The 13,034-nt window shown below is 39.9% G+C and overlaps 2 protein-coding genes across 4 annotated transcripts in view; one reads left to right on the forward strand and one right to left on the reverse strand.

Annotated features, from left to right (window-relative positions):
• Positions 1-13,034, reverse strand: part of WDR33 (WD repeat domain 33) — a 110,517-nt gene that overhangs the window by 70,313 nt on the left and 27,170 nt on the right. The window lies entirely within an intron of this gene.
• Positions 3,935-5,037, forward strand: LOC116637359 (high mobility group protein B1-like). The gene has a single exon (XM_032412717.1). It carries the CDS (start codon positions 4,408-4,410, stop codon positions 5,035-5,037), a length of 630 nt encoding a protein of 209 aa, XP_032268608.1. The 5' UTR covers positions 3,935-4,407.

Consider the following 13,034-nt stretch of genomic DNA (forward strand, 5'->3'; position numbering starts at 1 on the left):
GGCACTAAAGACGGACACCCAGACACACACACAGTCTGCTCTCAAAAAGATTGACAGTTTAGGGCGCCTGGGTGGCTCAGATGGTTAAGCGTCTGCCTTCGGCTCAGGTCATGATCTCAGGGTCCTGGGATCGAGTCCCGCATCGGGCTCCCTGCTCCCTGGGAGCCTGCTTCTCCCTCTGCCTCTCTCTCTCTGTCTCTCATGAATAAATAAATAAAATCTTTAAAAAAAAAAAAAAAAAGATTGACAGTTTATAAAAACAGAAGAGCTCAAAAAGAAAGCACTACACTGAGAATCTACTATGCTTGTTTGCCAGGAATGATCTATCATAGACAATAGGAATAGAACGATACTTACAGCACAAGCCAGTCTAAAGTTTAAATTTGGGGTGGGCTAGGGCTAAGTAGGAGGAAAAGACATGGTGAAAAGAAACAAATTAAGTAATGCTCTCTCTCATTCACTCAGCACACCAGGGTCAGCATAGTCTTTTCCCCAACCAAACATAATCCAAAATAATCAGCCACAATCAAACATTTCTGACTCCATTAGGAAAATTTCACCATCACAGCTGATACCCAACATAAAACAGGGGAAAATATATATATTTATATATGTATATAGGAAAATAACCTTGCTAAAACTTAACTAATTCCACAAGTTCAATCCAAAATGGATTTACTAAATGTTCCACACAACTGAATAAAAAGATCTTTTTTTTTTAAAGATTTTATTTAAGAGAGAGAATGCACTCTCAAGCATGAGAGGGGGGAGGAGCAAAGGGAGACAGAGAATCTCAAGCAGAGTCCATGCTAAGTGCAGAGCCCGATGCCAGGCTCGACCTCACGACCCTGAGATCACGACTGGACCCAAAACCAAGAGTCAGACACTTAACCGACTGAGCCACCCAGGAACCCCAACGATCTTTAAACTACTGTTCAAGAGGGTAGAACTGAGGCTCTGAATCAAAAAAAAACAAAACAAAAACAAAAACTTGGGGCACCTGGCTGGCTCAGTCAGTAGAGCATGCAACTCTTGATCTTGGGGTCATGAGTTCAAGCTCCACGTTGGGCATAGAGTTTACTTTAAAGAAAAAAAAAAAGAACCCTCCATGACCTGAAGTGTCATGAACTGGTCTAAAGCAGTATTTTTTCTTTAAAGTCACATTGTATTGGTGGTTCCTGAAATCAATTTGGTTAACAACCAACAGTACTTAATAATAAAAAAAAAATAGAACACATAATATTGAACTGCACATTTTACAGGAAAGAACTGCTTTTGTGAAACTTCTGTTTCAGTTGTACATGTGTGTATATTGAGTCACAAGTAAAAAAAGTATCTTCTTCCTGTGGATCTCCTATCTATGCATCTTCCTCTTTTGATCACTTAATTTCTGCTACCACTGTGTATTCATAGACAAAGAAGTTCATATGTAGCAACCGCCCTAAGTGGTAGTAGCTACGGCACCAGAATCTGGTCCAGTTATCAAATCAAATAATTCTTACCATGTCAACCACTAATCAGAGTTTCTGATTAGCACAAGCAAGCCTGTTTTCCCAAACTGAGATGAAATAATTCTAACCAAGAGTAAATTATCGATGCATTAAATACCTAGGATAGCAAGTACAATTACTGTACAACTTTTAAAAATAATAAAAGGTTCTGAGATCCCACTCTCATTAACATAAACCTGAACTCCATTGTCAGAAACCCAGCCTGGGAACCTCTATTTTAAGATTATCTATCTCCAGACCAGTAAGTAGGTCCTGGGATGAATAATCTACCCTAAAAAAGACCTGATATGTAATATGTCACAGAACTTTCAGGGGACTTACATGAGTGGTAAACAAGACCAATAACAAAAATGATCATGGTCTCTTTTTCTTCACAGCCCAATCTTTAATAATATGAATCCTGAACAAATCAGGAGCAATTATACTGGGACCATTCAGCTATTTAAAGAATAAACAAGAAGATAGCTGTTTAAAAAAGTAGTTTTTAGGGGCGCCTGGGTGGCTCAGTCATTAAGCGTCTGCCTTCGGCTCAGGTTGTGGTCCCAGGGTCCTGGGATCAAGCCCTGCATTGGGCTCCCCGCTCCACGGGAAGCCTGCTTCTCCCTCTCCCACTCCCCCTGCTTGTGTTCCCTCTCTCGCTGTATCTATCTCTGTCAATTGAATAAATAAAAAAAATAAAAAAGTAGTTTTTAAAAGTTCACATGATTCATGGTCGATTCCCACATCGAGCTCCTTGCTCAATGGGGAGACTGCTTCTCCCTCTGCCTGTGGCTCGCCCTGCTTATGCATGCACGCACGCTCTCTCTCTGACAAATAAATAAAATCTTTTAAAAATAAATAAAAAATGAAAGTTTACATGATTCTGTATCTTGACTGTGGTAGTAGATACACAAACCTATCCAAAAGGTCATGTGCTGTATACTTTATGTGACTTTCTTGAAATAACAAGATGACAAAGACGGAGAACAGATCAGTGATTGCCAGGAGTTAGGGGTGGGGGAGAGGTGTGACTATGAAAGGGGAACTACTGTAGTGATGAACTGTATCTCGACAATGGTGGTAGATACACAAATATATACATGTAACGAAACTGCAGAGAACTCATACACAAAAGAACAAGTAAAACTCAGGAAATCTGTGTAAGATCTAGAGACTAAGTCAATGTCAATATTCAACTTGTGATACTGTACTACAGTTTTCCAAGTTGTTACCACTGGGAGAAATTAGGTAAGGTACACAGATCATTCTGTATTATTTCTCACAAATGCACTGAATATATAAATTATCTCAACAAAAAATCAATTTAAAAAGTTAACATAAGAAAAAAAAGTTAACATGAGCAATTCACTAGTTGGTAAAAACCAACCACCCATGCTGAGAATACACATATGAAATAGTCAACTAAAAAGATAAGCATTTTAAGGGGCGCCTGGGTGGCTCAGTGGATTAAGCATCTGCCTTCGGCTCAGGTCATGATGGGATTGAGCTCCACATTAGGCTAGCAGGGAGTCTGCTTCTCCCTCTCCCTCTGCCTGCCACGCCCCCTGCTTATTCTCTGTCAAATAAATAAAATCTTATTTAAAAAAAAATAAGCATTTTAAGACTGCTACCATAAATTTGTTGATAACTAAATTGGACATTAAAGATCTTTTTTTTTTTTTTATTTGAGTGGGGAGAGGAGAGAAAGGGACAAGCAGACTCCCTGCTGAGTCGGAAGCCCGACGCGGGGCTCAACCTTACCACCCTGAGACCATGACCAGAGTCCAAATCAGGAGTCGGTCACTTAACCAACTGGGCCACCCAGGCACCCAAAGATCAATTTTAATTAACTCTCAGTGTAGGAGTTGCCCAATTTTTATAGCTTTCAGCCAAAGATTTAACTGCGTAATTCTTAAGCAGCCTCCACTGCATACTTAAGCTGAAAAAGTTACTGAAACATTTTAGTGGATACTGCACCGGACCAGTTTAATGCATGTTACTTAATACTGTACCTGGACTTTTAGATATTTTAAGGCTCTCATCTTCATTCTGATTTAACTTTCTGTGCCAAAAACTAAAAGCTAACTTTTACATATAATCCATATATGACCACAGTTCTGGCTATCAACTTAGTTAGAAACTAACAATTCAAGGGGCGCCTGGGTGGCTCAGTCATTAAGCGTCTGCCTTTGGCTCAGGTCATGATCCCGGGGTCCTGGGATCGAGCCCCGCATCGGGCTCCCTGCTCCGCGGGAAGCCTGCTTCTCCCTCTCCCACTCCTTCTGCTTGTGTTCCCTCTCTGGCTGTGTCTCTCTCTGTCAAATAAATAAATAAAATCTTTAAAAAAAAAAAAAGAAAGTAAAAATTCAATATTTCAAAAGTATGATTCTGAGATAAAGAAACCTGTACCATCAACTGTTTTCAATGGAGATAAAGTCAGTGGTTACTGAGTGTGGTTTTTATCCTTGTCATTAGCATACAGAGCAAGAGAGCTTTTCCATTTTTATGCTGTTTTTTAAAATGGATTATATTAACTTATCAAGTATTTAAACCAATAAAAACTGAACAAACTAATTCTTACTGGATTACTGAATTCATCTTTGCAAAAATTAACCAAAACAATACAGCATTTTCTAGATAAAGTAAAGTGACCTCTTAAACTAGGAATAAGGAATTCAAAGATTTAATCCTGAGTTGAAACCAGCTTTCCCAAAGCCAGGCTTTAAGGCTCTCATCTTCATTCTGACTTAATTGTATGGGATATGAATTGGGAAGCAGAGATTTTTAAAAGCTCCCAGATGATACTAAAGTGCAGCAAAAATTTGGGAAACAGAGCTCCACAGAGACAGTGCCGGGGCAAGTGAGAGCCAGACGGGCACTGGGCGACTCTGTACCTCGCTGAGGAAAATAATTAAACATGGGCAAAGGAGATCCTAAGAAGCCGAGAGGCAAAATGTCATCATATGCATTCTTTGTGCAAACTTGCCGAGAGGAGCACAAGCAGCAGCACCCAGATGCTTCAGTCAACTTCTCAGAGTTTTCTAAGAAGTGCTCAGAAAGGTGGAAGACCATGTCTGCTAAAGAGAAAGGAAAATTTGAAGACATGGCAAAGGTGGACAAGGCCCGTTATGAAAGAGAAATGAAAACTTATATCCCCCCTAAAGGGGAAACAAAAAAGAAGTTCAAGGATCCCAATGCACCCAAGAGGCCTCCTTCGGCCTTTTCCTTGTTTTGTTCTGAGTATCGCCCAAAAATCAAAGGAGAACATCCCGGCCTATCCATTGGTGATGCTGCAAAGAAACTGGGAGAGATGTGGAATAACACTGCTGCAGATGACAAGCAGCCTTATGAAAAGAAGGCTGCTAAGCTGAAGGAAAAATATGAAAAGGATATTGCTGCATACCGAGCTGAAGGAAAGCCTGTTGCGGCAAAAAAGGGAGTTGTCAAGGCTGAAAAGAGCAAGAAAAAGAAGGAAGAGGAGGAAGATGAGGAAGATGAAGAGGAGGAGGAGGAAGATGAAGATGAAGAAGATGATGATGAAGAATAAGTTGGTTCTAGCAGTTTTTTTTCTTGTCTATAAAGCATTTAACCCCCCTGCACACACTCACTCCTTTTTTTTTTTTTAAAGATTTATTTATTTATATGAGAGAGCGAGACTGAGAGAGAGCACATGAGAGGGGGGAAGGTCAGAGGGAGAAGCAGGCTCCTCGCTGAGCAGGGAGCCCGATGCAGGACTCGATCCCAAGACTCCAGGATCATGACCCAAGCCGAAGGCAGTTGCTTAACCAACTGAGCCACCCAGGTGCCCCACTCACTCCTTTTAAAGAAAAAAACCGAAATGTAAGGCTGTACAAGATTTGTTTTTAAACTGTACAGTGTCTTTTTTTGTATAGTTAACACACTACACCAAATGTATCTTTAGATAGCCCTGTCCTGGTGGTATTTTCAACAGCCACTATGCCTGACACAGTATGGGGGTTGTAAATTGGCATGGAAATTTAAAGCAGGTTCTTGTTGGTGCACAGCACAAATTAGTTATATATGGGGATGGTAGTTTTTCTTCAGTTGTCTCTGATGCAGCTTCTACGAAATAATTGTCGTTCTGTTAACTGAATACCACTCTGTAATTGCAAAAAAAAAAAAAAAGTTGCAGCTGTTTTGTTGACATTCTGAATGCTTCTAAGTAAATACAATTTTTTTATTTAAAAAAAAAATTGGGAAACACCAGACATCCAAGTAACTTGGATAGCTTACTTCTGAAACAGTTTCCTTAGAGCAGCAAGGTCCTAAACTTTTTATTTCAGGACACCTTTACTTTAAAAATTGAGCATTCCGGATGCCTGGGTGGCTCAGTTGGTTAAGCGTCTGCCTTCGGCTCCTGGGATCAGGCTACCTGCTCAGCAGGGAGACTGCTTCTCCCTCTGCCTGCCGCTCCCCCCTGCCTGTCCTTGAGCTCTCTCTCTTCGACAAATAAATAAAATCTTAAAAAAAAAAAAAAAAATTGAGGATTCCAGGGCACCTGGGTGGCTCAGTAGGTTAAGCATCTGCCGTAAGCTCAGGTCATGGGATGGAGTCCCACATCAGGCTCCTTGCTTGGCAGGGAGCCTGCTTCTCCCTCTACCTGCAACTCCCTCTGCTTGTGCTGTCTCTCTCTCACAAAGAAATAAATAATATCTTTAAAAAAATTGAGGATTCCCCCAAATTTTTGTTTATTGTGATATTTATAGACATTTATTTAGAAATTAAAACAGAAAACTTCAAAATATTTAATATGTATTTAAGACAATGATAAACCCTCCTTTCACGAACATGACGCCAAAGACAAAGAAGGAAGCCCCTGCCTCTTCCAAAGCCAAAGCCAAGGCTTTGAAGGCCAAGAAAGCAGAGCTGAAAGGCGTCCAGTCACAAAAAAAGATCCAGGTATCAGCAACATTCTGACATCCCAAGACATTACGTCTCCAAAGGCAGCCCAAATATCCTCGAAAGAGCACCCCCAGGAGAAACAGGCTTGACCACTATGCCATCCTTAGGTTACCCCTGACCGAGTCAGCCATGAAGACAACACACTTGTGTTCATTGTGGATGTTAAGACCAACAAGCACCAGATCAAACAGTCTGTGAAGAAGCTCTGACACGGACGTGGCCAAGGTCAACACCCTGATCAGACCCAATGGAGAGAAAGCGTATGCTGGATTGGCTCCTGACTATGATGCTTTGGATGTTACCAACAAAACTGGGATTGTAAAGAAAAAAAAAAAAATTTAGACCATCTAAACTGAGTCCAGCTGACTAAATCTAAATATACAATTTTCACCATAAAAAAATAAAAATAAAAAATGATAAACCCATTACAATCATTATTTCCCCTTCCCCAAAAACTAGTACAGTGACATTTTTTCTTACATTTTTTTCATATCTCTTTAATGTCTAGCTTAATTTAATTGAAATGACTAGATTCTCATGTCTGCTGCATTCAACTTGTTGCAGTATGTTATCTGGGTTGAAGTATAAATATATGGACTTACACAGATATATATTTATTTGTAAAAAGGAAATGTATTTTAATATCCTTCTCAGAAAATTGTGAATATTAATATTCCAACAAAATTTGACAATGTGGCATCTAAAATCACATCAATAAGGGGCGCCTGGGTTGCTCAGTCGTTAAGCATCTGCCGTAAGCTCAGGTCATGATCCCAGGTGTCCTGGGATCGAGCCCCACATCAGGCTCCCCACTCAGTGGGGAGTTTGCTTCTCACCCCCCACCCCCGGCTCGTGCTCTCTCGCTTTCTTAAATAAATGAAATCATTAAAATATAAAAATAAAAATAAATCACATCAATAAGCTTTTAGTACTCTGTTACACTAAAGTGCATTTGTTTATTTTGCACTTTGGAACTTTTAACCAAACATGACTTTACATTATGCACTGATCATTTAGAAAACACTGGTTTCACAGAACTATACATACCATCTAACTCACATTTCTTATAAAACAAAATAATCATTTTTATTAAAATCACCATTGGTCTTCAACTAACATCTTCTTTAATTAAGATAGAAGTGTTTGTTAAAGTATGTGTAGAAGCATATGGGAATAGCCGTTTACTTAACTCACTGAAACCAGAGTATTTTTTTTTTTTAAGATTTTATTTATTCGACAGAGAGAGAGACAGAGAGAGAGAGAGCATGAAAACGGGCAGGGGCAGAGGGGGAGGGAGCAGCAGACCCCCTGCGGAGCAGGGAGCCTGACGTGGGGCTCTATCCCAGGACCCTGAGATCATGACCTGAGCCGAAGGCAGACGCTTAACTGAGCCACCCAGGTGCCCCAAAACAGAGTCTTTATTAACCATTGTTTAAGTAACATCTTCTTTCATTAATACATATGTGTGTTTGTAAACACATGTAGAGGCGTATGGGAACAGCAGTATGCTTAACTCATTTGAACCACACTGTGTTTAATGCATCCTTCTTTTATTATGGCACCAGTTTGTAAACGTATGTGTAGATACATAAGGGAACAGCCATACGCTTAACTCACTGAAACCAGACTGTGTATAAACCATCTTTCAAGTAACATCTTCTTTCATTAATATATATGTATTTGTAAATGTATGTGTAGAAGCATATGGAAATGGTCCTGTGCTTACCTCTTTGAAACTACACTGCATATAGTGTCTTTCAAGAAACATTTTCATTTATTAAAATATAAGTGTATGTAAACTTACATGTAGAAGCATGTGAGAACAGCCATATGTTTATCTCACTGAACCTAAACTGTGTGAAAACCTTCTTTCAAGCAACATCTTCTTTCATTAAGACACAAATGTTCGTAGACGTATATGTGGAAGCATATGAGAAATAGACCCGTCCTTAAAAAAATAATAATTAAAAAAAGTAAGAACTGGGGCGCCTGGGTGGCTCAGTTGGTTAAGCAACTGCCTTCGGCTCAGGTCATGATCCTGGAGTCCCGGGATCGAGTTCCGCATCGGGCTCCCTGCTCGGCAGGGAGTCTGCTTCTCCCTCTGACCCTCCTCCCTCTCATGCTCTCTGTCTCTCATTCTCTCTCTCTCAAATAAATAAATAAAATCTTAAAAAAAAAAAAAAAAAGTAAGAACTATTAATTACTGGGAAACTCAATCTCACAAGGCAGATACAAGTGTTCAAAACTTGTATCTCCTTACAAATCAATTTTGATCACTAACAAATACTGACAATTGTTTCCCTTGAAGCACAGTCTACCTACATTCCCCTTCAAGAAAAATACCTGCCATATACTCATTTGAATGCCATAGCTTATCATTCTTTTCTTTTAAATTCATTTAATATTGGGGCGCCTAGGTGGCTCAGTCATTAAGCATCTGCCTTCGGCTCGGGTCATGATCCCAGGGTCCTGGGATCGAGCCCCACATCGGGCTCCCTGCTCAGCAGGAAGCCTGCTTCTCCCTCTCCCACTCCCTCTGCTGTGTTCCCTCTCTCGCTGTCTCTCTGTCAAATAAATAAATTCTTTTTATAAATAAATAAATTCATTTTAAAAATTGTGATGGAAATATTTTTTTAAAGCAGTATGGCTTCTTTCACTTAGCAGTATGTATTTGAGGTTCGCCATGTCTTTTCCATGAGTTGATAGCTCATTTCTTTTTAGCACTAATATCCCATTGTCTGCATGTACCACTTTATCACTGAAGGACATCTTGGTTGCTTCTAAATTTTGGCAATTATAAATAAAGCTCCTAAAAATATTCATGTGCAAGTTTTTGTACAGTCATATTTTCAACTCATCTGGGTAAATACAAAGGAGGAAGAGGATTGCTGGATCCTCTGGTAAGAGTACACTTAGTTTTGTAAGAAACGGACAAACTATCCAAAGTGGCTACACCATATCGCATTCCCACCAGTAATGAATGAGAGTTCTTATTGCTCCATATTCTCACCAGCATTTACTACTATCAGTGTTTTGGATTTGAGACATTCCAGTAAGTGTGTAGTGGTATATCGTTGTTTTAACTGACAGTTCCCTGATGATGTGTAATGTTAGGCATCTTTCCATATGCTTATTTGACATCTGTATATTTTCTTTGGTGAGGTGTCTGTTTAGATATTTTGCCCATTTTTTTCTTTTTTCTCTTTTTTTTTTGTCAATGTAAACTCTACACCCAACATGGGGATCATCTCACGACCCCAAGATCAAGAGCCACATGCTTGGGACACCTTAGGTGGCACAGTCGGTTAAGCATCCAACTCTTGGTTTTTGCTTGGTCATGATCTCAGGGTCTTAGGATCGAGCCCCACATCAGGCTTCATGTTCAGTATGGAGTCTGTTTAAGACTTTCTCTGCCCCACCCCTCCTGCTCGCACGCTCTCCCTTAAATAAAATAAATAAATCTTCAAAAAAAAAGAAAAAAGAGGGGCACCTGGGTGACTCAGTTAAGTGTCTGCCTTCAGCTCAGGTCATGATCCCAGGGTCGTGGGATCAAGCCCAGCATCGGGCTCCCTGCTCAGTAGGGAGTCTGCTTCTCCCTCTCCCTCTGCCTGCTGGTCCCCCTTCTTGTGCTCTGTCAAATAAATAAATAAAATAGTAAAAGAGAGAGAGAGAGAGCAACATGCTCTACCAACTAAGCCAGCCCATTTTTTAATCAAGTGCCCCTTGCCCACTTTTTAATCAAAGTGTCCATTTTCTCAGTTAAGTTTTAAGAGTGCTTTTCTTTTTTTTAATATTTTATTTATTTATTTGAGAGAGAGAGAGAGCGCGCACAAGCAGGGGGAGCAGCAGAGGGAGAGGGAGAAGCAGGCTCCCTGCCAAGCAGGGAGCCTGATGCAGGGCTCCATCCCAGGACCCTAGGATCATGACCGGAGCCAAAGGCAGACACTTAACCGAATGAGCCAACCAGGCTCCCTGTTTTAAGAGCTCTTTGTATATTTTGGATAACAATCCTTTATCAGATATATCTTCTACAAGTATTATCTTCCAGTTTCTGGCCTGTCTTCTCACACTCTTGGTTAACTTGGTTTTAAAATTACATTCACCAAAAAGTGAACTTTAGAACTTAGAACATTTCTAAGTTTTGACAAATGCACAGAATCACAGAATAACCACAATCAAGATGCAGAACCCTGTTATCAATTTCCTACCACTACTCCTAGTCCCTGGCAACCATGTTGTTTCTGTTTCCCATCACTGTACTTTTGTAGAATGTCATATAAACGGAATCACACATTGCGTACGCTTTTGAGTATGGCATTTTTCATTTAGCATATGAGATTCACCATTGTTGTTCCAAGTACCAATAATTCCTTTTTTCTTGTTGAATTCTATGGATATACCAGTTTGCTTATCCATTCACCAATTCAGGGACACTTTAATTGCCTATGGCAATTTGAACAAAATTACTATTGACAGTCACGTGTAGTTTTTGTGTGAATGTTAAGTGTTCATTTTTCTTGGGTAAATATCTAGGATTGAAACTGTGGGGTCATGTAAGTTTATATTTAACTTTATGGGAAACTGCCAAAAGATTTCCCGAAGTGGCTGTATCATTCTGCATTCCCACTAGCAATGTAATGAAAGTTCCAGTTGCTCTACATCTTCATTAATACTTGATATTGTCAGCTAGGGAGAGAAGGGTTGTTTGTTTCTTAGTCATCCTAACAGATATATAGTAGTATTTCATTGTGGTTTTAATTTGCATTTCCCTCAAGACTAATGATACAGAGCATTTTTTTGGTCCTTACCACCCATATATCTTATCCAGCAAAGTTTCTGTTCAAATCTTTTGCCCATTCTTTAATTGGGTTGTTTTCTTATTGTAGAGGGTTTTTTTCTTTTTTAAGATTTTATTTTTTATTTATTTGACAGAGAGAGGGAGGGGGAGAGAGAGCACAAGTAGGGGGAGCAGCCGAGGCAGAGTGAGAGGGAGAAGCGAACTCCCCAGTGAGCAGGGAGCCTGACATGGGGCTCAATCCCAGGACCTTGAGATCACGACCTGAGCCGAAGTCAGAAGTTTAACTGACTGAGCCACCCAGGTACCCCTAGAAAGATTACAAAGATTTTTCTCCTTTGTTCTCTTCTGCCAATTGTATTATTTTACATTTTACATTTAGATCTCTGATCTATTTGAGTTCATTTCCATATCAGGTGTAAGGGATGGTTTGAAATCCTTTTTTCTCATATGGTGTCCAATTGTTCCAACTGCATATGCTGAAAAAGACTATCTTTTTTCAGGGCGCCTGGATGGCTCAGATGGTTAAGCATCTGCCTTCGGCTCAGGTCATGATCCCAGGGTCCCGGGATCAAGCCCTGCATCAGGCTCCCTGCTTGGCGGGAAGCCTGCTTCTTCCTCTCCCTCTACTGTGCTTGTGCTCCCTCGCTCTGTCAAATAAATAAATAAAATCTTAAAAAAAAACCTTTTTTCTACTGAATTGCTTTTACACCTTTGCTGAAATCAACTATTTTATGTGCATCTACCCTCAATATCTTGATTACTGTAACTTTACAGAATGCCTTGAAATCAGCTAGATTTCAGATCAGATTCTCCAACTCTGTTGTTCTTTATCAAAAGTGATCTAGTAATTTGTATTCTTTTGCCATTTTATAATTTTTTAAAGCAGCTTATTACCTATAAAAATGTTGCTGAGATTTTGATCTGTATGGACCAATCTGCGGAGAAATTACATTTTAACAATACTCCGTCTTCAAACCACAAACAGGTAATTCTCTACAATTATTTAGGCCTTCTTTGATTTGCTTCATCCATGTTTTGTAGTTTCAGGCACACAGATTCTATACGTGCTTTGTCAGATTTATACCTGTTTCTGCTGCTATTTAAATGGAACTGTAGGGCGCCTGGGTGGCTCAGTCGTTAAGCGTCTGCCTTCGGCTCAGGTCATGATCCCAGGGTCCTGGGATCGAGTCCCACATCGGGCTCCCTGCTCCGCGGGAAGCCTGCTTCTCCCTCTCCCACTCCCCCTGCTTGTGTTCCTGCTCTCGCTGTCTCTCTCTCTGTCAAATAAATCAATAAAATCTTTAAAAAAATAAAATAAAATAAATGGAACTGTATTTTACTTATTTCCATTCACATTGTTCACTGCTAGTATAAAGAAATACAATTAATTTTTATACACTGTCCATTTATTCTGCAACCTTGCTAAATTCACATGTTGGTCCTAGAAGCTTTCTTATAGATTCCTTGGAGTTTTCTGCATAGGCAATCATGTCATCTGCAAATAGGGGCAATTTACTTCTTTCTGTTCCAAAAGCTTTATTTCTTTTTCTTGCCTTATTGCACTGTTCTCAGTCTTAAAGGAGAAAGCATTCAGTCTTTCACTATTAAGTATTCTCTATTAAGTATGACATTAGCTATAGATTTTTGTAGATGCCCTTCATCGTGTGAAAGAAAAACCCTTCTATTCCTAGTCTATAAGAATTTTTATCAAGTAAGTATTAAGAGGGGTGCCTGGGTGGCTCAGTCAGTTAAGCATCTGCCTTCAGCTCAGGTCGGGATCCCAGAGTCCTAGGATCAAGCCTGATGTCAGGCTCCTGGCTCAG

This window comes from Phoca vitulina, unplaced genomic scaffold, assembly GCF_004348235.1.
Source record: "Phoca vitulina isolate PV1807 unplaced genomic scaffold, GSC_HSeal_1.0 scaffold1, whole genome shotgun sequence".
Taxonomy (NCBI): Eukaryota; Metazoa; Chordata; class Mammalia; order Carnivora; family Phocidae; genus Phoca; species Phoca vitulina.